Here is a 23,565-nt window from a genome sequence, read left to right on the forward strand (position 1 = left end):
CTAATCACCTTTACGACACAAAACATAAGGTTATTTTTAGTCATTCAACTTGGAGTAATGGATGAAAGGAAAAAAAAGCATAGAACATTCAAAGTTTTCTTATTTTTAACATTGAATTCATTTGATGTTCGAATCAAAGGAAAAAATCTCATTTTTCTCAACAAACTCCTGTCTTTATCACACTCTCTCGTCCTCTTATTTCACAAATATTATAATCGATTTAAGCAAATGGGGTCAGAAAAATATAAAAAGTCAGGAATATTATTATATACATAATATATAAAAAAAGGGCCATAAGAGATGAATATTTATAGCATGATAAAACGAGCACAAATTTATCCTTTGAACTTTTCTTTCGAGGATATTTGATGTCCCTTGTAAATTTCTCCCAAGCACGTTTTCCCCTTTGTATTTTCTTTGGGGAAACCACAACCATTTTTCAAATAAATCGTTTAGTTGAGTAAATAGCAAGATCTCACACAATTTAACTTTATCGCACTTTAGTGTGACTTCTGACACGTATATAGACACAGTGTCAGTCATTTTTCTGTATTTTTCCAATTTGACAGTGACAGAAAACAACTGTCAAAATGACAATATGTCAAAAAATATCATATTAAATCGTTATTCTAACCGATGAAATTGGTTTGATAGAAAAATATTTCCATCCTTTATCCTTTTTGCTCAATAGACCGCACTGAAATATAAATGGAAAAATAAGACTTACCTGTGCAATATCTTTTCGTGTGCAGCAGAAATTGATAAATGTCACGTTTACAAAATCCGCACCATAGCAAACAGACACTGTTTTCTCCTCCAGTGTATCCTGTGAACCCATCGTGACGATTTGGCGCAATTTTGTATCCTGCAGAAGAAAAAAGCATTTATTCATTGGATATCACTGAATAATTCACTCGATCAAATACATCCATGATAGAAAATGTGAAAGAAAATGAGGGAATACAAAGAAGCATGTTCCCTGAGTAAATCCAATATAATTATTTCATTTGCAGTTCCAACACGTAGAAAGACCATAGGATGAAATAAGTGGTTGTATTCGAGCAAATGTTATAATTTTTACGTGATTTATTGCGATTTTCCGGTACAATTTATGTATGGCCTTGCATATTTATCTCTTGAGCAAACTCAGGGTGTGAATATCCGCAGAAAGTTGAAACCGAAATATACCATTTATTTTGCAAAAGCTCCCATCCATTACCATCTCTCGTCTGACATTGTCAAAAGGATAAAAAAAAAACATGACAAATTGTAAATGCCAACCGATGTACTTCGTGTCCCCGCCAAAAAAAGGACATCTTTTTCATCGACTAGCAAAGTATTACATATCGTTAAATCCCTTTGGATGCACCAGTCACTTTGTTACAAAATATATACCAAAACAATTGAAAAAGAAAATTCGCAGAGTGCTCGTGTTAACAATTTCGATTGCGATTGTATTTAATTTTGTTACTTTACCGATTTCCTTTATTTCATAGATGATTTTAAGAATTTTCAAGAAAATACAAACTTAAAAAGGTTTGTAGAAATTAGAAAAGTTTTTGTTAATCTCCTAAAAAAATACAGAATGAATAGGGTTAAGTGGGGCACATTAGAATTGGAGCAACTTTGAAATTGGTTTTTTTTCTCCTACTTTAAAATTAAACTGGATAAAATGAAAATTGAGCGTCATCGAAAGCCCAAAGTTTATATATCTTGTCGTTTGGACTTTTAGACTAACTAGTTTATTACTGATCCACATTAAGATCGGTTTAATCGGTCTAGGACTCAAAAACCTTTAAAATTAGTAAAGAAATTCATTCATTCATTCATTTTCAACCGCTTATCCCTATTGATAAAGAAATATTCTCCATAATACATTTTGAAGTTTTAAACTTTAAAAATAGTATAGGGCAGGGTCATGACATTTCCTATGTTTCCCATATGTTTCTAGCGAGCCGATAAAAGTTTTGAGTTTATTAGCTGTTTTCTGTCAATGTAGGATGAATTAGCAAAAAATACTAATACAAAATAAAAGTCAATTTAATAACGAAGAGGCAACCGAAACCCCTAAATTAGCAACCTACGTAGTTTTAGATATATCTTGTGAAATGTGTACGAAAACAGGGAAAAAATTAGATTAAAACCGGTTGCATTTTTCAAAGCTAATGTCACCCCTCTGGTATAGGGAATTATGCAATATGATTGGAATAGAATTACGAAGTGTCCCTAGAAACATCTTCAAAATGGAGCATATTCAAGATCTTCCAAAAGAGAATGATTTTGGCTAGGAAGGGCAAGGCGTTTTTAGTCCCTCCCTCTTCCCACTCACTCCCAAATCTTAGATCACGATATTTCTTTTGACCAAGTTAATAAGATCTCTTCTATAAAATTGAAAAAATGTACTAGAATAAATGATCTAGCTGTAGGTTAGTGAAAATTCTTACAAAATGTAGCCGGGCTTTTGCCCTGAATGATTCGTCGTGGAGACCAAGGCTTATCGCGGCCAATTGCTCCGGGCAGCGGCCCAACTCTGTGCCCCCGTCCGAACTCTTCCAGGCCATGTTACTAACTGACTAACAGTCAGTGAGACTATTTACACCGCCGCATTAGATTGGGATTGAACTGTTCCAAAACCGGATTTAGGATAATTAAGTCTTAATCTAAGGCCGCAATCTAAACGATTTCATTGAGGTCATTTAGACTGTGGTATTAGATTCTGACTGAATTGTCCCAAAACCCGATTTTGGGACAATTCAATCTCAATCCAATGTGGCGGTGTAAATGGCCTCAGTGTCTCCTGTCAGCCAATTCCCAACATGACGGACAATAGAACTATACCGCCAGTAAAAGACCTTGTTTGGAGTGAGAGGCGGGAAATATGAATTTCTCGCAAACACGGAAAGGAATCCACCAGCCAGGCTCTATTTTGCTATCGGGGGAAAATCTCGACAACAAAAATTAAATCATTCTTTGATATTGTCGTAGTTCGTCACATCTCGTCCGTATCTCGGCTACCGAGCAACCGATAAGATCAAGTTTTGGGGCAAAATTATAGAAGAGATTCTGGTTTATATTCCACTATCATCTTTCTGTCAGACCATTTACATCCTATATTATTTTGATTTAAATAAAAGTTTTGCAATTTTTCAGAAAAGTGAATTTAAATTGCTATATAATACCTCTCATCAAATCGAATTTGCATGCAATCCGACTTTTCTCACGTTAAGAATCTTACCTACAATAAACTGATATAGGTTTATCTGTTCATTTTATTTTATTTTATTATTATTGTAGTCGAATTTTCGGGAATTCAACGAAGAAATTTCAACTCATTTTTATTGTGTTAACCATCATACGACAATCGTCGTAAACTTCAATTTTCGTCTGAAAATTGTATTGTTAGCTACGATAATAGTTAGAAATGAAATGGACTGCAATAATCGTATTACACCAAGTACACACAATAAATAGTAGTAATTTGTATATTTTTCGCTTGCAAAAATGTGTAATTCTTCAACTAAATTTGATTGGAAAATGAAACCGTTGATTACATAAACTATAACTCTTGGTGTGAAAAATAAAAAGAACATTCTTAAAGAACTCTAAAATATTTATCAATTCAAAATGTTCACGAAAATAATTCAATATCCCTTTTCCCTCTCAACAGATATTCATCAAATTTCAATTTATACCACAACAAATTCCAAAATTTATATTCATTCTGACATGATGCATTATTGATGGATTTTGTGGAGAAGAGACATAAAATTCAATTAATATTTTTTTACGTTACATGGCAGGATGAAAATATGTTTGGGATGATGTTTGCCAAAATATCATATAACCTTGCAAAAGAATTTCAAAAACAATCCCATATCATGTAATATGTGCTATATATGGATAAATTTAAATCATTGCAATAAAAACTTTAAATAGTCTCTGAGACATACTTGAATGCTTAGAACAGCAATAAAAACAATGGCAAAAAGCTAAATATAGAGATAAATTTTTGTATTGTTCTGAAAGTGTCAAGAAAAGTATCGCTTGGGGCATAAGCTTAATATTTACCTACGACACATAATATATATATATATATATATTTTCCATGCTAAGATGCCTAACGTAGGTTGACTTTCTCCCATTTACATTTAGCATGGATCCATTTACATGTTTGTGTATGAGAAGCTTTCAAACTTTTTTTTCTTCTTTTTGTTAACTTCAACCACAGCCGACAAGTCGCCACTTATGCTTTGCCACCCATAAAGCCCACTTTTCAAATCCATGTACCCTCTACACGTAATTGAACAAACACGACAGCATAAAAGCGATAATTTCCGTTCTATTCCTTTCTCCGTACATCCTACCACAAAGTCAAACATAAAATAAGTGAGAAACACATAAAATATGTAACTCAGCATATATATGAAACAGGTGGGAAATTTTCTATGAAATGTTTACATTTTGAAAAGGACTCTACATGTGAATATACTTTCAGTCCTCTCTATTCCCATAGTCACTATCGCACAACGTGCCGGCTTTACCATCAATTTATTAAATGACACAATGTAAGTAAATATTTTGCCTATACTCCCCAAACCCGGACTAAATACACATCTCTATAAAATGATGCCAGAGATAATTTCTCCAGATATATACACAGCGCATGTGACATATGCGAAAATTTAAATTGCTCCCCATCCTCTGGGCTATTGTTAGTGCTTCATCAGCAAAGTTTACCATACCTGATGAATAGATAACCTCATATCAAGCGCATAATTCATTTATTCTCTCTCACAATTCTCTATAACTCATTAGTTCTGAGCGTTCTGAGGATGAATAATTTTGCAACAATGAATCTTAAAACCTCTATTGTACTTAGCAAAAAGGTCTACCGACTCTCTAATACTTTACTCTCCCTGTAATAAGCTTTCTAAAGAAATCCGGTAAACCATAGATTAAGATCATGAGATTAAATTGGTTACTTTGAGACGTGAAAATTTCTTTTCATATGCAAACATCAACCTAAATATAATTATAACACTATTTCAATGGGTTCTATAGGTTCTATAGGTTTTAAAAACTAGAAAAGGCGTATACCTATTTTTTTTAAACATATTTTTTTTAATTTAACCTTTTGAGCATAAGAACAATATTTTAATAATATTTCCTGAGAAGATTAGATTCCAATCGCTTAGAAATGCTCATACACTGCTGGCAATAATCATAGCTCCACTTTTTCATACTGGAAAAACTTTGAAAAATTTTTTTTTTTTGAAAAAAAATACAAAGACCATTTGAAGGTATTTTCATACCGATATGAAAAATTGCCATTTGAATTTCATACCGTTAGAACTGTGAGTACTGTGATAGAATCTTTATCAAAATGGCGATTTTCAGGTGGCAATAATTATAGCTCCACTCAATAAATTTGGCTCCAGGGTATTTATTTTCAATCAGTGAAGGTAAATATCTTTTAGTAATTTAATTAATAACTTTATTAAGCTAATTAGAATCATTTTTATAAAGTTTTTCATGAATTTTGCTGAAATTTTGTAAGAAAAATGTTTAATGAACAAAAATATGGGATTAATTAGGGTCTTGAAAGGGATGGAAATTGACAACCAAAAAATTTCCATAAAATTGACAAGATACTATCACCTTTCATCCGAATTTGTCCATATAGCCGACATATATGCATTTTAAACCACTCCCAGGGCTAAAAATCTTCTTTTGTTAGAGGCAAAAGTGTGCAATTTTCCGTGTTAGAGTCGAAAAAGACAAGTTTTCTTCCGAAATTTGATGTAAAACAATGCTGACTGCTTATTCTCATCATGTCCTGTTGATTCTGCCCCAAAACAGAATTCCAAGTGACTAAGGGGGTCTTCAGAATACTGAAATAAAAAATTATCAAAAAGAAGCTTTTTGCAGTTTGATGAACAGATGGTGTTTTACCTAATATAAATGGTACAACATTATTTTTTCGAATAAAAAAATTGATAGGTTTTGTCTTAACTAGTTTTCTGTCTGAAAAAATAATTTTAAACCACTTAAATGACGTAAAACACTTTCTATTCATCAAACTGCAATAAGCTTCTTTTTGATAATTTTTTATTTCAGTATTCTGAAGACCCCCTTAGTCACTTGGAATTCTGTTTTGGGGCAGAATCAACAGCACATGATGAGAATAAGCAGTCAGCATTGTTTTACATCAAATTTCGGAAGAAAACTTGTCTTTTTCGACTCTAACACGGAAAATTGAACACTTTTGCCTCTAACAAAAGAAGATTTTTAGCCCTGGGAGTGGTTTAAAATGCATATATGTCGGCTATATGGACAAATTCGGATGAAAGGTGATAGTATCTTGTCAATTTTATGGAAATTTTTTGGTTGTCAATTTCCATCCCTTTCAAGACCCTAATTAATCCCATATTTTTGTTCATTAAACATTTTTCTTACAAAATTTCAGCAAAATTCATGAAAAACTTTATAAAAATGATTCTAATTAGCTTAATAAAGTTATTAATTAAATTCCTTAAAGATATTTACCTTCACTGATTGAAAATAAATACCCTGGAGCCGAATTTATTGAGTGGAGCTATAATTATTGCCACCTGAAAATCGCCATTTTGATAAAGATTCTATCACAGTACTCACAGTTCTAACGGTATGAAATTCAAATGGAAATTTTTCATATCGGTATGAAAATACCTTCAAATGGTCTTTGTACAAAGTTTTTCCAGTATGAAAAAGTGGAGCTATGATTATTGCCAGCAGTGTATAGGTTTTTCAAAAACTTCCTTCATTTGTCATCTTGGTAGCTTAAAATTCTTATATTTTTACACGACTTTCAGTCTTCTCTGAAACCAGGTTTATGGGATATCTCAAAAATTTGAATTTGATTGATTTAAAAATTCTTTAAATCTAAAACATGTTAGAATAAGTTCCAAATGATTGAAAGAGTTTGATAAACTGTAAATGAATCGATGAATTAGCTTTTATTTGAAAATTCAGTTCAATAAACTAAATTTTGGTTAAATTCACAAATACCAATCGATTCAACTCGCTTATGAACCAATAAATATAAACAGATAGGATAAAGTACAGATGAAAGTACGGAGAATGTTTTTGAACTCGTATACACTAGGCTCATACTCATCAGTTGAATATGACAAGGATTTTTAGGTCATAAACATTGAATTTAACAATTTCAGCACTTCACTTTGATATGTTATATACAAAGTTAAACCCCAAATAGACTCAGGCTGATTCACAAAAATGTTTAGCTCGAAAAAATTGACTGTAGGATCATCCCAAACCATAATGCACTATTAGTTTAGGCTCAAAAATTATAAGGCCTTTGAATGTGTTTTCTATTTTGTAAAATTTTACGGTATAAAATATTTTCGAGGATCAGCCTGAGTCTATTTGGGCCTTTAATATTAATAATAATCATAACGTAGAAACCGACGTTTCCATTCCATACTATTCTATCTCAGAATGACAACTTTTCAGGAGAGCCATCTGAAGTTGGCTATTTCCTATGCTTACCGTGTAATTTTTTTTTCGAAAAAGTTGAATATTTCGTTACCCGAACGCCGGATGACTACCAAATTTTCATCAGTTATAGATCGTCGAAATTAAAGCACGAATGAAAATGTCTGTACATGGGATCCCGAGATTATGCATATAGCGATTAAGCATAAATGGGATTATGCAAACACGGGTCCCGGTCAGAATCCCGAAAGCCAAAATCCCGAAAGTCAAAATCCCGAACGCCAAAATACCGAAAGGGCCAAAATCCCCAAAGCCAAAATCCCGAATTCTTAAAAGAGTCATAGCTACTCCCACGATTGTACCCGCGCTTGCTGGAGGCAAAAGGAAATCTTATGTGTCTTGGGAAATTATTCTAAACATTTTCCTCCATATAATTTCATCCCTATCAGGATTTCGAACATTCGGGATTTTGGCCTTTTCGAGATTTCGGCGTTCGGGATTTTGGCTTTCGGGATTTTGACTGCCACCGATGCAAACACATCTATGTATCTTTGTCTACCAGTAGGAGCTAATTTGTGAAATCATTTTTGAAATACCCCTAAATGTATGCAATTTTTAAGACGGTAAATTTTAAATGAACTTCTTATGAACCGTTGGCGCTGAAAATAGTCCGAAAGTTCGGCGCTAATTATATTTTGCATATTCTACGGCGTTTCTGTAACTTAAGGGAAAATGGGGCACCACCAAACATGGGGTAGCACCAAACACTAATTATTTTTTCTAAACTATTTGGACTATCTTGACCATTTCTTCAGTGGAAAAGCATCCCTATAATGCCTAAAAATGTCTATAAGTCTTGTCCTCTGAAGTCGAATGTCCTATTAAAAACTCGTAGTGCTTGGTGCTACCCCGTGTTTGGTGCTACCCCGTGTTTGGTTGTGCCCCAGTTTCCCCTATTCGAAACAAATCTCCTGAAGTTATGCAAATTTTCTGCATGTATAAAGCCATTTAGCGCGATTTGTTTCGGTCTCGAAAATACGCATAATCCCGGGCTCCGCTGTACTTCACTCTCTCTTGAACTTTATTTCCTTGTTATAATTTTTGAATAGAAAATCAAAATTCCTTTCGTTATTGATTATGTCATTAAAATATATCCATAAATAGGAAGATCTGTTACTTAAGGACAGGTTCAGCATGATTTACTGCTGAAAGCACAATGTCTTCCTATTTTGACATTTTAGACAACAAACAATATCACAGAATTTAGTTTGTGATGGAGGTATATGTTGAAATGTAATTTATGTGTGATACGAAAGCAAGTTTTAGAATGTGGCTGGCGAAAGTAGATAAAATGGTTTCTGTATTGCTAGAATGCCACATTGCTCTGTGTAATGCCATATAACCATATCAAGTCTCACATGAAAACCCTACCATCAACATTCCGTTGAAAGTTTTTAAGGGCTTTGACGATTGAGGATGTTTTAAGATTGTTGTAATTCAGTCTTCAAGGTATACTTTCAGCCCTTTTAACATAGAAGTGCGAGTTAGAAGAAAATGTTTACTAATTCCGCGTTCTACCCCACATTTATTCACGGTATGCTAGTCTCTCAGACAACACGAGCTGGGAACGTGCGAAAAGGGAATTGTGTATAATGTGTGCATTGAAATGGATTCTACAAGTGGTGGGTATAGGGATAGAATTTATGTGGCCTATAAGGTGTTAAGATAACTATACGCAAGAGTGGCAGCAGGAAGAGGAAATGAACATAGATGGGGTAGAACATTGACGTCATTGTTAAGCATACTACTATACTGTAGGTTTGTTTGAATCTTTCCGATGTCTGCTGGAATACTAATAATATTTCCACACCTTTTCCCATAACGTTTTTCATTTTACTGACAATATCTTCTTCCATCACATTTTCTATTACTATCGCATTCACAAATCCACCCCATGGCTCTGTTCAGTAATAACCTTTCGAAGAGACAAAGCCACTCCAAAGCCAAGCCAAACCCATTCGAAAATCTACCGGAAGCCTAAATTGCAAGTTCACGTACTCGCCGCTTTAGCGCAGATTGTTCTGCCATTTCGAATTTCGATATTCTTGACACTTCAATCGTCAACAATGTCAACAACAGTGTGCAAATGTTTGCTTCAAAAAGTAAATTTTTCTGTAGTTTTGTGGAATTTCAGGATGGGAGAACGTTCTAATCGCAATTTTAGTGAAATAAATGTCCTTTTCATGAACTTGCTCACTTTTGTGTAACTCGTCGGTTTAAACGTTCGAATTTCCAACGGTTTTTTAGGTAAGTTCTCTCTGATATACCTTCGAATCGGTAAAGGAAAAACCTCTACCGGAGAGAGCTCTCAAATCGGGAAGGTTATTACTGAACGAGAGGAATGTGAACCTAAAAGTACTATTTTTTTCTGGATTAACATTTCAAATCTCCTCTTTTTGCAAATTGCTTTAATCTCACAAATTATACATATGTTCTCCTCTTACAAGTATCACACAGAGAATTATGAATGAAATCCCCTCTAATTATTCCACTATTGCACTCAATGCATTTGCACTTGCATTTGGCAAAAAAAGTGTATGGAATTTACAAATTGCAATATAAAACGACATACCTATACAAATGTTTTTGTGATGTGATTAAACCAATCGATTGAACAGAGTTTTCATACTTTTGGCGTTCATACTTTTTTGCTCATTCTTTCGGCAATTGTTTGAATGTTATGAAAGTAGCAGAATTTTACCATGAAATATTTTGACAAGATGATATACAGAATACATTAAGAATCATTTAAAATATAATCCTAAAACCAGCATAATATACCAGTATATTATACCATATTATACCAGCGTAGTATACCAGTTAAGCGGTCTTTAGACTAGAGGTTTAGCCTAGTTTCCGAAGACCTTAAAATCCTTAATAGCGAGCAATTTTATTATTTTTTGAGAACCTAATAAGTAGGGGAAACTGAGGCACCATTAAACATGGTGTAGCAGCAAACACTGCGATTTTTTAATCAGATATTCTACTTCAGAGGACAAGACTTATAGAAAATTATGGGCATTATAGGGATACTTGTTCAATAAAGAAATGGTCGAGATAGTCCAAGTAGTTTAGAAATAAAAATTAGTGTTTGGTGCTACCCCGTGTTTGGTTTTGCCCCAGTTTCCCCTAATTTATCTTTAATAACCCAATTCCTGGTCACATTTTTCCAAAATAGCGTGATACATAAGAAATTAGAACAGTTAAACCATATTCGCTAATACGGGCTTCAAACCTGGGACTTAGCCATATGACTTAACTGCTCTAATTTTTCAACAATCAAGATTTTTGCAAAAATTTGACTTAGTATTGGATTATTAAGGACAAATGACCTATTACATTCTGAAAGAGCAGTAAAATTAGTTGCTATTTAGGATATTGAGCCCGTCGGAAACTGGGCTAAACCTCGAGTCTGAGGACCGCTTAAGCATTAAGTCTGAAGCCCGTATTAGACTCTAGATTTAGTCTAGTTTCCGAATCCGCAGGAGTCCTGAATAGGTCCTGAAATTTTAGTGGGTTATAAAGATCCAAGAGATTCTTTGCCTTTAATATCTAAACTTGAATCAAAATTTTCTAAAAAAAAGTCTTATTTGATGAAAAATTATACAAGTATGGAGCTATATGGTTAACCTTAGATCTGAAGCCTTTATTTTGATCAAAGATGTTCAACAAAATAAATAACTAAAATCATACCTCCATAAAATTGAAGATATTATTTATTTTATAAAATAAACAAGGATCAACAACTTAAAAAAACCTCACGCTGTATTATCATGTTAACATACCCTGAAATTTTATTTATAAATTCTAGTACGAATACATTAAAAGTTACAAGAAAATTTCAAGTTTAGTTATTAAACAGAAATACACCTTCAATTCCCAAAACTCATAACATCTCTATGTTTTGCGTTATACATCAATCCAACCGAATCCCATTACCTTGAATCATTGGAATGTAAATGAAAACCGTGAAATATTTCGTAAGTAATCACCAGTATCACGAGTTATATAAATCTGCTTCTATCCTTTCAGAATCAATCAGAATTCCAAAATCAAAGGAAATTCGGCAAGATGTAAATATTGCTATTAGGAAACGAGGTAAAATCGGAAATCAGTGTTGTTTTTTTGATACAAACCAAAATAGGCAAATTGTGATGCTTTTCAGCCTTTTCAGCATAACATTCCATTTGATGCCAGTTCCCGCAAAACATCAATCTCATAACCCTTTTGTGCCGATATGAAATCTATCCAACCACTTTGATAAAACGTACCATTTTTTAATATACAAATCGAACTACTTAAATTAATTACATTTTTGGGACTACATTGGGAAAACTGTTCTTAATTTTAATTTTACGCATTTTCAAAAATAGGTAAACAAATTTTGCCTGATCATAGTTTCAAAAAATTAATGAAATTATGGTTTTAGATTACTATTCTACACAATCGAATTTTCTGGTTTATGAGAGAAAAAACAAAAATTAAATAATGAAGAAAAGCAGAATTCAAAGTTATTTTTTCTTAGACGTATTGACACAAATGCCTATAAAGAGTTAACTTGTTTTGACCAGGCTCCAGGCTAAGTACCTTATATCAGATAGTAGATAGATATACTGAAAAATCCCATTTTACCTTTTTCCATAAATTCCGACTGAAAAAAAATCATTTGGCAGGCGAAATTTGCATAAATAAAGTAGGAAATTTTATGCAAATTCCCACCTGAAATTATACTACCAAAATTGCCCTCAGTAGCAAAAAGGATGTATTTGTACATTAAGAAAAAAAACTGTAAAATTAAAACTACTCTATCGCTGAGTTGAATTAACTCGCAGAATATTGATGTAATTGGTTACTCTCGTTACTATTTTTAGTTGTAAATTTTAGTATGTTAAAGTTCAAACAACTCTACGTACCATTTGAATAAACTCGACGGATATCGATGAACTTATTACATTTTTTTCGATGCAAAATTTCATCTCGACTGAAGTATGCGGTTAATTTTTTTCGGTTTAAAAAAATACTTCAGTTAAGATGCTTTTCGTTTGAGCAAGTTTATGTTTTTCATGAAAACCTTTGCAGTGCATCATTTGCGAGTATCTCGGAATATAGGAACCTCGAAATCAAGTAAAAAATGAATAAAGAAAATGATAAAATGAAAAGAAAACAGAAAATAAACACAAAATGGCAAAATCTATTCATTTTGGAATATCGAGAAGAGTTATTTTAACTCTTAAAAAGAATTATTTTGTTTCTTAAAATGAGTTATTTTCACCTTCAAAACGAGTTATTTTCGGTCTTAAAAAAAAAGTTATTATAACTTTTTTCCATATAAATTTCAAGACAAAAAAGTTGAAACAACTTTTATAGTTAATGTAATCGAAAATCACAACGAAAAAGAGTTAATTTAACATCGATTCAAGTGAAATTTTACTCGCTTTTTTCTGAGTATACGGAAATTTATCGTATGAATTGTTAATGACATTTGTAAATTGATGACCTGGAAATTCTGTTACGAATTCAATAACTAAAATCAACACAACAATCATTTAAATTACTTCATTTGAATTCTTTTTTTATTGAATTACAAAGCAGTAGTAATATAAATATTTTTAAAATAAATAAAAAAAAAAGTCAAATTTCAAGTATTACCGAACATGCAACCTAATCCACAAGTTGAAAATTGATACAACTTTTTTATTACAAGTTCGTAAAATATATATATGTGAAAATTTATCCAGTATTATTTGCCTAATTTTGAATTGACTTTCGTTTGAATTCAAAAAAAAACAAATAAATGTGACTATTTGTTCGTACATGATAAATTATATTTGCGCTAAATATTAATTCAGCTGAAGATGGCTTTAAAAGACAAGTTTCTTTGACTTTATGAAATTTATGTACAAGAAATGTTTGCACAGAACTTCATCCCATACAAATTTTCCATATGGCTAAGAATGTAAGGAAAAGAACAATTCTTGGAATATTTTAACTCTCTAGCAAGTCACTTTTCTTTAGGAAATATTCCATGAATTTATTATAACTTTTTATAGCAAACTCTTTAATTATACCTATTGTAGTTCTAAATCTAGACTTTAGAGCTTATTAATTTTGTCATGTGAAAACTGGATACGAACTTGGTTTCCTTTTTTTTTTTGAACGAGAAATTCAGGAAATAAAAGGATTCTTCACATTAATTATGAAACTGTAAGTACTATTAGAGGTCTTTTTTTATTTAAACATAATTTCCTTCAAAGTTAAAGTGTGAGACACCCAAAGTTTCTTGAGTTTATAAAACATAAATAAAAATTTAAAGTAAGAAAATCTGGAGCTTTTTCCAAAGCGGATGCCTTATTTTTTCACTAGTTCTCTCAGAAAAGCTGAAAGATTATCTATTCAATTCAGAACTTTTTCTATAGGAACATTATTACCGCTTTAAAAGTTCACCGAAAACTATTTTCCTATATCTCGATGAGAAATGTATTTTTCAATCTGTTTTCTAAAAGCTGACTTTGTAGAAATTCTCAAAAATTTTGGGGAAAGTATCAGTAAGAACGGAGCAATTTGTGGAATTTCAATTATAATTCGTATTATCATTGGGTCTAATCAGAAAATTATTCATATTTAAAATATTTTAATAGGAAATTTCTTCCTGATGGAAATTTATTGCAGACAATTTTTACAATGTTTACGGAAATGTACTTTTCAAACCTTCAAATTATTTTCGAAAAGAAGTGGCAAAGTGTCCTAGCTTTGCGAAGTCCTCGAACTCACGATAGAAAGAGCTATTCGTGTATTAAGTTTTTGCTTGCTTTGTGTGTACATACCGCTTAACTACCGATTAAATAGTATGATAAATTTAAAAAAAAATCAATCGGAAATAAAAAATTGCTTAAGAAAAGTAGGTTTTAGAATATTTTAGCACGAGTAACAAGCTCTCGAGCAAATAAAGAAGTAAATCCGAGAAATGTAATTCATTTAGGGGAAAGCGCTACCTTCGGACGACTCAAGCTTCAGACAATTCAAGTTTTTTTTTTCATATGTTCCTAATGGATTTCGCTCATGACACTTTAAAAGAATTTTGAAGCATTATTAAAATATAATATTATAATGGGTGAAATTCATTTAAAACATATCGAAAAGAATGAATTGTTCGAAACTTAAGTTGTCTGAAGGTAACGCGCTTTCCCCTACGGGTACTATATCTACTCATGACCAATGCAGTCGGGTTGGAATTTTCAAGATCTTTCAAAAAAAAAAAAACAAATTTAAGTAAATTCGTTAAAAAAGTGGTTAAAATTTTATCATCGAAAATTCGATATAAAAATGGTTTTCGAACATAGATGTCGAAGGACGAAATATTCGTCTTGAGTACCTCTAAAACAGAAAAAAACATGGTTTTGTAGGGGAAGGAGAGACGTGGGGGGGAAAAGAAAAGAGACTATCATTGATAATGTTGACTTATGAAGGTGATTGGTCGTCGATGACCGGAAATAAATATCTCTTAACGTTTCGCCTCTAGCCGTGTTACTAGTTAAAAGAAGTGGATTATATAATTACTCTCTTTCAGTTCGAGCAGTAAAATTTGAAGTTAAGAGTCCGGCACACCTTTTGGATCTGGAAAATTTCGTGAAATCGAAATTCACATCCTTTTCTTTCTCAAATTTTTTAAAAAAGTCTATCCTACTGTTTCGCACCTTTCTTCTTCTTTTAAACATCACAACAAATTTAATTTAGTTCAGTTCAATTTTGCGATCGACTTACACAAAGACTTATACAAATCTTTTGAGGTAGAAAGTTAAGTGAATTTTTACTTTATGAAATTTTCCTGATATGAAAGATGTGCCGGACCCATTACGATCTCTTTTATCCTGAAATAAATTGAATTTTGAAAGTTTCAACTTGTCACATATGCCCCAAATTTCCCTACTTCACGAATTTTTGCTAATATTATACTTAAAGAAATCCGTCATTTAGAAAATCTTTGTTAGTTTGAATTGAAATAATAAAAGCTTGAGTGCTTGATTTTCTTCATGTTGAATAAAAATTTAAATAAAGACTTCTTACAAAAAAATATTCACGAAGATGTTCATAATAAAATAAAAGCAAGCCTTATAATATTCTGGGATACCTTTTAACTTCGAATTATTTTTCTTTTTCTTTTACAATCTCTATTATTCTTTTTCCGTTTGAAGTTTTAATTGATAATAAAGTAAAAACTTTTTTCTGTGTTTTAAAATTCACCTTATGTGACCTCATTCGCGGAAATTGAGTAAATTGAATTAATGATTTTTTTACCCCAATCCTGGTATATTTTATTTATAACTTAGAAGTCAATAAATATGGCACATGGAATTAAAAATGGAACGTTGAAAATTTGAAGTTGATTTTCAAAATTATTTAAAAAAAATGGGTTTTGTCTTAAGAAAGTTCAACAGTTTCTCCAAAATTGCCTGCTCTTGCACGTTTTTAGACTATTTTTTTACCAAAAAAAAAAGAACATGAATTTAGGACACAAATTATCTTGTAGTCAATATGAATAAAGTAAGAAAACTTTTACCTCCGTCCGAGTAATCCCCAGAAGGAAGTAATATAGAATCAAAATTACTTTCAAACTTTACAATCTCTGGAAATATTTTCTCAATTTTTCCAACACGCAGGACAACCACGGCAAAAAAAATGTAAATGGAAAAAGATTTTTCACAAGCGAAACTTTTCTCACATAAAACTTCCTAATCTGTATCTTCTGAGCCAACATTCATTTCCTCCTTGCTGGACCCCCGTGTTGTCCCGGTAAAATGGCTCATAATACTCCTCAATCCCACAACTCATGAACTTACATCTGACATGTGAACTTGTGTAACTAATGTCACTGCATTTATTATGCACAATTCTTTGTGAATTCTACATGAAATTTTCTCTCTGATTAAATATGTGCACATTCACTTGCAATTTGCAACCCAATGAACAGTTGCAACATGGGAGAGATTAATAAAGCTCATTGAAAGTGGAATAAAGGACTAGGTGGAAAATTCCCAATTTCCCACACCACTTTTTTCCCTTTGCAAAGTCAACAGAAAAAAAAAATACAAGAAGAGAAGAACTTCGAGTCACTGCACTTGGAAAGTTCCTTTTTTATGTTTATGCGTAAATTGTCGGAACATTGCTAAACACATATACATATATACCAAAATGTGATATTTATCTGTGAGTTGGGGGAAAAATTTTACATTTCCACAAGAATTTTTATGGAAATTCAAGATTAGAATGTATGACATAATCTCATACAAGGAATATTTTTATTTTATTTCTTCACAACAAATTAACATAAGAATGTTAAAAGGTTCTCAAATCAGATATAAAATACTTTTAAATTATATTTTTAGGGATAAGATTAAAAGGAAAAGAGATTCACTGTGGATAAAACGAATAGCTAATTTTGTTTAACATTGAATAATAAATTAAGATGTCCAAGATTGTGTAACAGATCAGTTATTTATGGAAGTCATTTTACATCAAAATGACTATGAAATTTCTTGCTGACAACTTAAATTTCCGGTCCCCTTAAACATATGAAAAGTGGAAAAAATTGCTGAATTCTTAAATATGTAGAAGCTATTTTCCGACAAATTGATAACTCTCAACGACTTTTTAGTGCATAATTATTTTCTATTAATTTCTATTCATTTCTATTAATTAATTTTCTAGTTCAAAATTATTTTTCGATTTGACAATGAATTTAATTGTTAAGAAACCGGTAGGGGAGACTGGGGCAAAAAGTCACAAATTGAAAATTTCAAAATTCAATATCTTCCAAGATAAATAAGATAGCGGCTTAAAATTTTTACCACAAACAGCTTCCATAAACCTTTTCCAATATTGTATGTTTCTTCGAATTCTAACAAGGAATTTAGAAAATAAAAAATATCAAAATTTTTAACCCTATTTTTAAAATATTTTCCTTGAAGAATATATCAATTATTGCCTACTTATTATTCAAAATGATATTTCAAACTGATGATTACTTCCTAAATGACTTGGATTTTTTGAATACGAAACCACTATCTATTTTAGAATTTTACAAAGATTCTTCTCTCAAGAAATCTTTTTATTAAAAACGACCACTTGGGGTAAAAAGTAACAAAAGGTATGTAGCAAAAAGTAAGAAAAACCGAAACAATTTATGATGTCTCACAGCATAAAAACGTCAATGCCATGTGTCGCCGCTTGTTGTTTGCATTGGTCAAATGATTTGCAGTCTTTTGTGTATTTTTTTCTAAAATAGCTTGAAAATCGTTTTTATCGTTCAGTTAGAAAAAATGTTGTTTTACAAAGGTGCAGAAGAATAAATTTCATATGAAAATATATTATCTAGGTATTTTTTCAAATAAACGGAATCCCGTAACAAAGCGAATTAAAATATGATAATATCCCATGCCTGATACTATTTGCCCCAGCATTTTTGAGAATGGTCACAAAATTACCTTTTAGAAAACGGCTCGATAAACGTATTTCCTTACAAAATAGAGGAAAATTACTTTCACGAAGTTGTAGAGCGGTAAATTTCCTAGAAAATTGCGTTAATTAGAAATTTCTGGGGCATTCGAGTACTTTGTAAAAAACTAAAATATCCGTTTTGTGACTTTTTGCCCCAGTCTTCCCTATACATCCAAAAAAAACCTGCAAAAAGATAATTCAGGCGCTCGGAGCAAAAAAACTCTAAGTCGTATGCATTTCCGTATTAAAATATCGTTTTTTTTTTTGCTCTGAACTCCTCAATTCACGGATAGGTCTATCTCATGTGTTCGAGCATTCCGCAAAGCAGAGACACTGTCATCTCTTTTTCTTTTATTTTCCCAATCAAATATTTTATTTTGTCAAAGAAAGTTAATAGAAAATAGTAGGATTAACAATAGTTTATAAAATAGAATTTTCGTTTTAAGGAACAAGCGAAAACTTGAAATATTTCAAATTAGTACAACAATTATTCTTGTCAGATACCTAAACAATTTATTTCGTAGTCACACTAGCACCTTCAGATTTATTAAAATTTTATCGTTTATTATCGCAAGACATTGTTTAGAATGCAATATGCCAAATCTTGGATTACAATCTAGGTTTGTAATATTTCATAATTCTTTTCAAATCTGTTTCTTGTATAACAGAACAAAAACAAAAAAATCCAGTACTTGTGAAAGTTCATTACTTTACAAACTCATGGTACAATACAAAGTAAATTGCGTTGTATGTAAAATTGTAATCATGAAAATGTTACACTCCAAATTTCTCTCAGCAAATTCTGTTTCTCCCTAAAATCCAGCAATCTCTCTACCAAAAACCAAAATTCTTTTAAGACAATGACAAAAAAAAGTTTATCTTGACTTTGTCATTTTCACTCTAAATATTCTCGCCTTAGAATATGTTGAACATGTAAAAGCAACAAGAATTTTAGCAACAATTTTCTGCCCTAGTCACAATTTTGCTATTTCTCTGTCACACCATTCATGTATATATTTTCACTCTTCTGACGTCACATCAACTTAACATATGAGCACCACACCCAATTGTTCACTCCCCAGCCATCCATTCAACCCCCAAAATGCTGGGAATCCTCGCAAAAAGGCAGACAACTCCACCCCACGGCAACATGACAGAAATTCACCCAATCTGTGCGGAAATTTTAGACATGATTTCGCGCATCATCAACCATTTGCCTTCCATCCTGTCTCTAAATTTGGATATTCCCACTAACGAATTGTGTGTTGCGAAATATAAAGCTGCGATACCTCAAAGTTAATATATATATAACATATATATAGTGTATATAGGAAGGTTCGTGCAATCCATTATTTTGAAAATTATTAAGACAAACATGTTTTGACGTGAGATTGAAAGCATTAAATATCTTTATAAAATTTATTGGAAAGTATCTAAATATTTGCCCTGTTTTTAGCTGCATTATCTTTATGTACAACGCCCTTTTGCTCCATGTATAAAAGCACTCACCGGTAAAATACAAAATTACTTAATATTTAATGAACTTGTGCAGAAAGATCAACTTTTCATTTTCATACAACGCTAGATGTAATATCAACTGTGAAGAGACTTACAAAAAAAAAACGAAAGCTCCAAATGCTTTTATTTTTTCGTTAATAAATTACAGAAACGAATAGAGAAAATATAATTTTATTACATATATTTGATTGCTATATTTCCCTCAATGAACTTACTTTTCACACTCACAATATCACAAAACCCTCATATAACCAGGATTTTCACCCGGCAACCCATAAAATATATAATGAGACTTTTCACTTCAATTCACATCATTCCACAAATTTTCCACTCGTGGAACTTCTTCTTTTTTCTCTTCACTCACAAGGAATATATTTTTGTCAAAGACACCCTCACCCTCTCTAAAAAAAAACATATATAGCGTGAATTTCTTTTACACAATTTTGTGTATCATCACAAAATTGAAGTAAATTAAACGCAAATATTGGTGAAATATAAGTAAGACTGTAAAGGAAAACTCATGCACTCATAAGAAACATTCTGTTATTAAAATTCTAGCCAATGTTTCAGACAGTTTTTATCTAAACTAAGAAAAAAATTTGTTTAAAAATGTTTTTTTTTCAAGACAGATATTTTCAAAAGAACTAGAAAAAACGGTAATAGGACAAAGGACCAAGGACAGAAATTGATAATGAGCTTTGTGATTTTTTTTTGAATTATCAACAGAATATAAACAGATGTAAAGAATGTGCAGAAAACTCTCTTTTCCAAAATAAATGGTAAATTAAAGTTAAAAGGACGGTTTGTTTTTTCAATAGTACCTAAAGGGAAGTATGGTACCTTTGAATTGGGGCACTTTTCAAATAAGGTTTTTTTCTATTTTTTAAATTGAACTGAACCTTATCATGATAGAATTTAGCTCCACAAACCATAATAAATTGTGAAGCTAAATAATTTTATGATAAAGCTCAGTTCCATTTGGAAATAGGAGAAAAAAGCCCAATTCCAGAGGCACACTAATTCAAAGGTACCCCACTTTCTTCTTCTGCAAAAAACACTTAAACCCATTCGAGTCATGTACTAGAAATACCGAAGATAGAATTTTCATATTTTGGAATTAGCTTTTTTAAATGATTATTGTGAAAAACAAAGCGTTTCAGGTTTTGTTAGGTACTCTAACTCGCGTTTAAGCGGTCTTAAGACTAGAAGTTTATCCCAGATCCTGAAGGTCTGAAAATCCTAAATGTCAACCAATTTAGCTGAGATTTTTAACAATCTCAGCTTTTATAGTCACAGGTGAAATCCGACCTCGTCAGATCGGGCCCAAATTTTGGATTTACACGTTTTGACACTCATAGATCACGAATATCATATGCGCCAAAAAATCGATTTTCGTGGATATCCGTCCCGTTCGTCCCGACCGGAGTACAAACGCATCTGGTGAGAGAACGGAAAGAGATATCGACAAGTGGTTTTCGGCAAAGGTTAAATGTCGATGGGCAGCTAGAAGTAGGTGGTGTCAGATCCACCCCTCACCCCCTCCTTCCACCATTTTGAAACACCACTTTTGTTTTCTCAACAACTCAGCCCCTATAGCATAAATCGATCTCAAGTTCTAGTATATAATAGTTGGGCCTAAGAGCTTTCGATCAGTACCAAAATTGAGCCCCCACGACTCCCCTGACCCGAACTAGAAGGGGTTAAAAATTCAATTTTCGAACGGCAATTTCTCCGGTTCTAATTATCGGAATTCGAAAAATTTTGGTGTTTTGGAAAGCTGTCGTGGAGTACTACAACCTTTGTGACACCCCAATTTCATCCGATTAAATCGAATGTCCGATTAATCGAAAAATTGATTTTCGAAAATTTAATTTCGAATATTTCGAAAACTAGACGAAGCTTTTTCTTTAAATTTTAGTATGTTGTAACTAAGGTCAAGGCCTTTCCAACGGTGGGTCGCACTCCTCCCTCGATGTTCCCTGACCCGAGCTATAATAAAAAATGTCTTGACCTGACTGCATTTTTGGTGTTTATTATATGATTTCGATGAAATTTTAGTATATATTATATCTAAGATCGAGATCTTTCTAACGATGAGTCCCATCCGTTTCTACACCAACCCACTATATTCGGACCCTTACTATATCTAATGAACCAGACCCCATCTCTAATGTTAATTAACCGATTTCAATGAACATTTTTTTTTCTTCCGTTGGCCATTGGCCATCTGCATTAAGACTATTTACAATAGAAAACGTTTACTCGACGCGATTCTTTACCCCCAAAATTCAATTCACAATAGAATTTTCACGCATTCCGAGTTGCACGCATTTTTCGAGGTCGCTTGTAAAGAATCTCAGCTACCATAAGCTTATCTGGGCTTATCACTGGTTTTATTGTTTTATAAGAATCTAATAGGTCACTTGTCCTTAATGATCCAATTCCAAGGTATTTTTTTCCAGAACATCTCGATTGATAAGAATTTGGAGGAGTTAAGCCATATGGCTAGGCCTTAGGACCTTGACAGACTTGAGGATTAATCGAGAGATGGCTTAGCGTAATTATATTCGAAATAATAGTTAAACTACTTTTCCAACATTTTTCACTAAGCCGTGTCTCGGCTTAAGTCGTAAGTCTGTAAAGGACCTTAGGTCTGAAGCCCGTTAGTTTCAATTACGCAGAACCCGCAGAACTAAAATCGCCTACTATTTAAGTTAAGCACTAATGCATTAAAAGCGTTGAAAACCACCGTAAATACTAAAATATTTTCCCATCACTTTGAAATAGTAAATTTTACTAAACTCATACTTTAATTTGAATATGTGTCTTTTTTTACACTATAAATTTATTATCGATTTATTGTAAAATTTTAATAATTTCGTTCTAATATGAAATTTCCAAATTTTCCTCAGTGATATCAGGGAATATATTTGACAAATATGTAAAACAGTCAATTTAGCGACAAACTCCTAGGATAAAGACAATTATTTTAACAAATTTTGAGATATTAATCTCTGTAAAAAAAACATTTGACAAGAAACGTACTTTTTTCCCAAGAAAAATGGTGAAATCGATACTTTTCGTTATTAATCAAAAAAGATTGAGTATCTCGATCACGTTCAATATTTTTTTTCCCTTTTCTGTATGGCAACCAATCAAAAGGAGATGATGAAACAATAAAATTTCATTAACTTTCAATCTTATCGATGATAAAATTCAATTTCCTTCACCATTCCCTAAAGTGATAAATATCCCTTAGATTTTCCTTCCACTATACATCCCAAAAAGACATTCGTGCTCTCTTGCACAATTTGGAAAACAATACGTGAATGTAATTAAATTAATTTTTGGCTCATGTGGCATTTCTTGCCAACTGGAAATTGTTCCATATTCACCTCATTCCTCATATTCCCACCAATATCGCATTATATGTTTTGCTACACAATGAATCAATTTGATGTCAATGGGGGTTTGGCCTGGTGGTTAAGAAGCTTTCACCATTTGTCTCCCAAACTCTCCCCACATTCTATATCTCATGGCACCAGACAGACACACAAGTTGACGGAAAAGCGGTGAGTGTGGGTGGCAAAATACGTAAAATCAAAGTAAATTCTCCTGTTTTATCAACCCTTTTCTTTTTTTTCCTTCTCCTGTCTTTTTTTTCTTCTTCAAATACAATCTGATACTATTCTATTTGACTTTTGTTGTATATTCTCTTATACTTCAATGTGATATACTTTGGGGCCAAACTGCTTATATAGAAATGTCAAAGACAGTGTCAATAAAATTGGGTGTTATTAACTTCTTTTTGCTGTCACCCTTCACGTAATCTTTTGTATCTCCTTGCGTTTTCAATCCCCGCCTCCCCCCCACACCTCCAAATATACACTGTGTATTTTTGCTCGAACTCTAAAGTAGGATTAATAGAGAAATCATCCATTTCAATATGGCTGCGACTTTTTGGTCAGTAAAAAATAAAATTTGGTCAGTGAAAAATTC

General features: G+C 32.2%; 1 protein-coding gene across 23 annotated transcripts in view; it reads right to left on the minus strand.

Moving 5' to 3' along the window:
- The window catches only part of LOC129807149 (1-phosphatidylinositol 4,5-bisphosphate phosphodiesterase classes I and II), a 204,609-nt gene that overhangs the window by 112,102 nt on the left and 68,942 nt on the right, over positions 1 to 23,565 (minus strand). For all 23 annotated transcript variants that reach the window (XM_055856221.1, XM_055856232.1, XM_055856210.1 and 20 more), the window contains exon 4: positions 728 to 865. In XM_055856221.1, the coding sequence (XP_055712196.1) occupies positions 728 to 865 (138 nt within the window). The remainder of the gene's footprint in view (positions 1 to 727; positions 866 to 23,565) is intronic.

The sequence above is a fragment of the Phlebotomus papatasi genome, chromosome 3 (genome assembly GCF_024763615.1).
Source record: "Phlebotomus papatasi isolate M1 chromosome 3, Ppap_2.1, whole genome shotgun sequence".
Lineage (NCBI taxonomy): Eukaryota > Metazoa > Arthropoda > Insecta > Diptera > Psychodidae > Phlebotomus > Phlebotomus papatasi.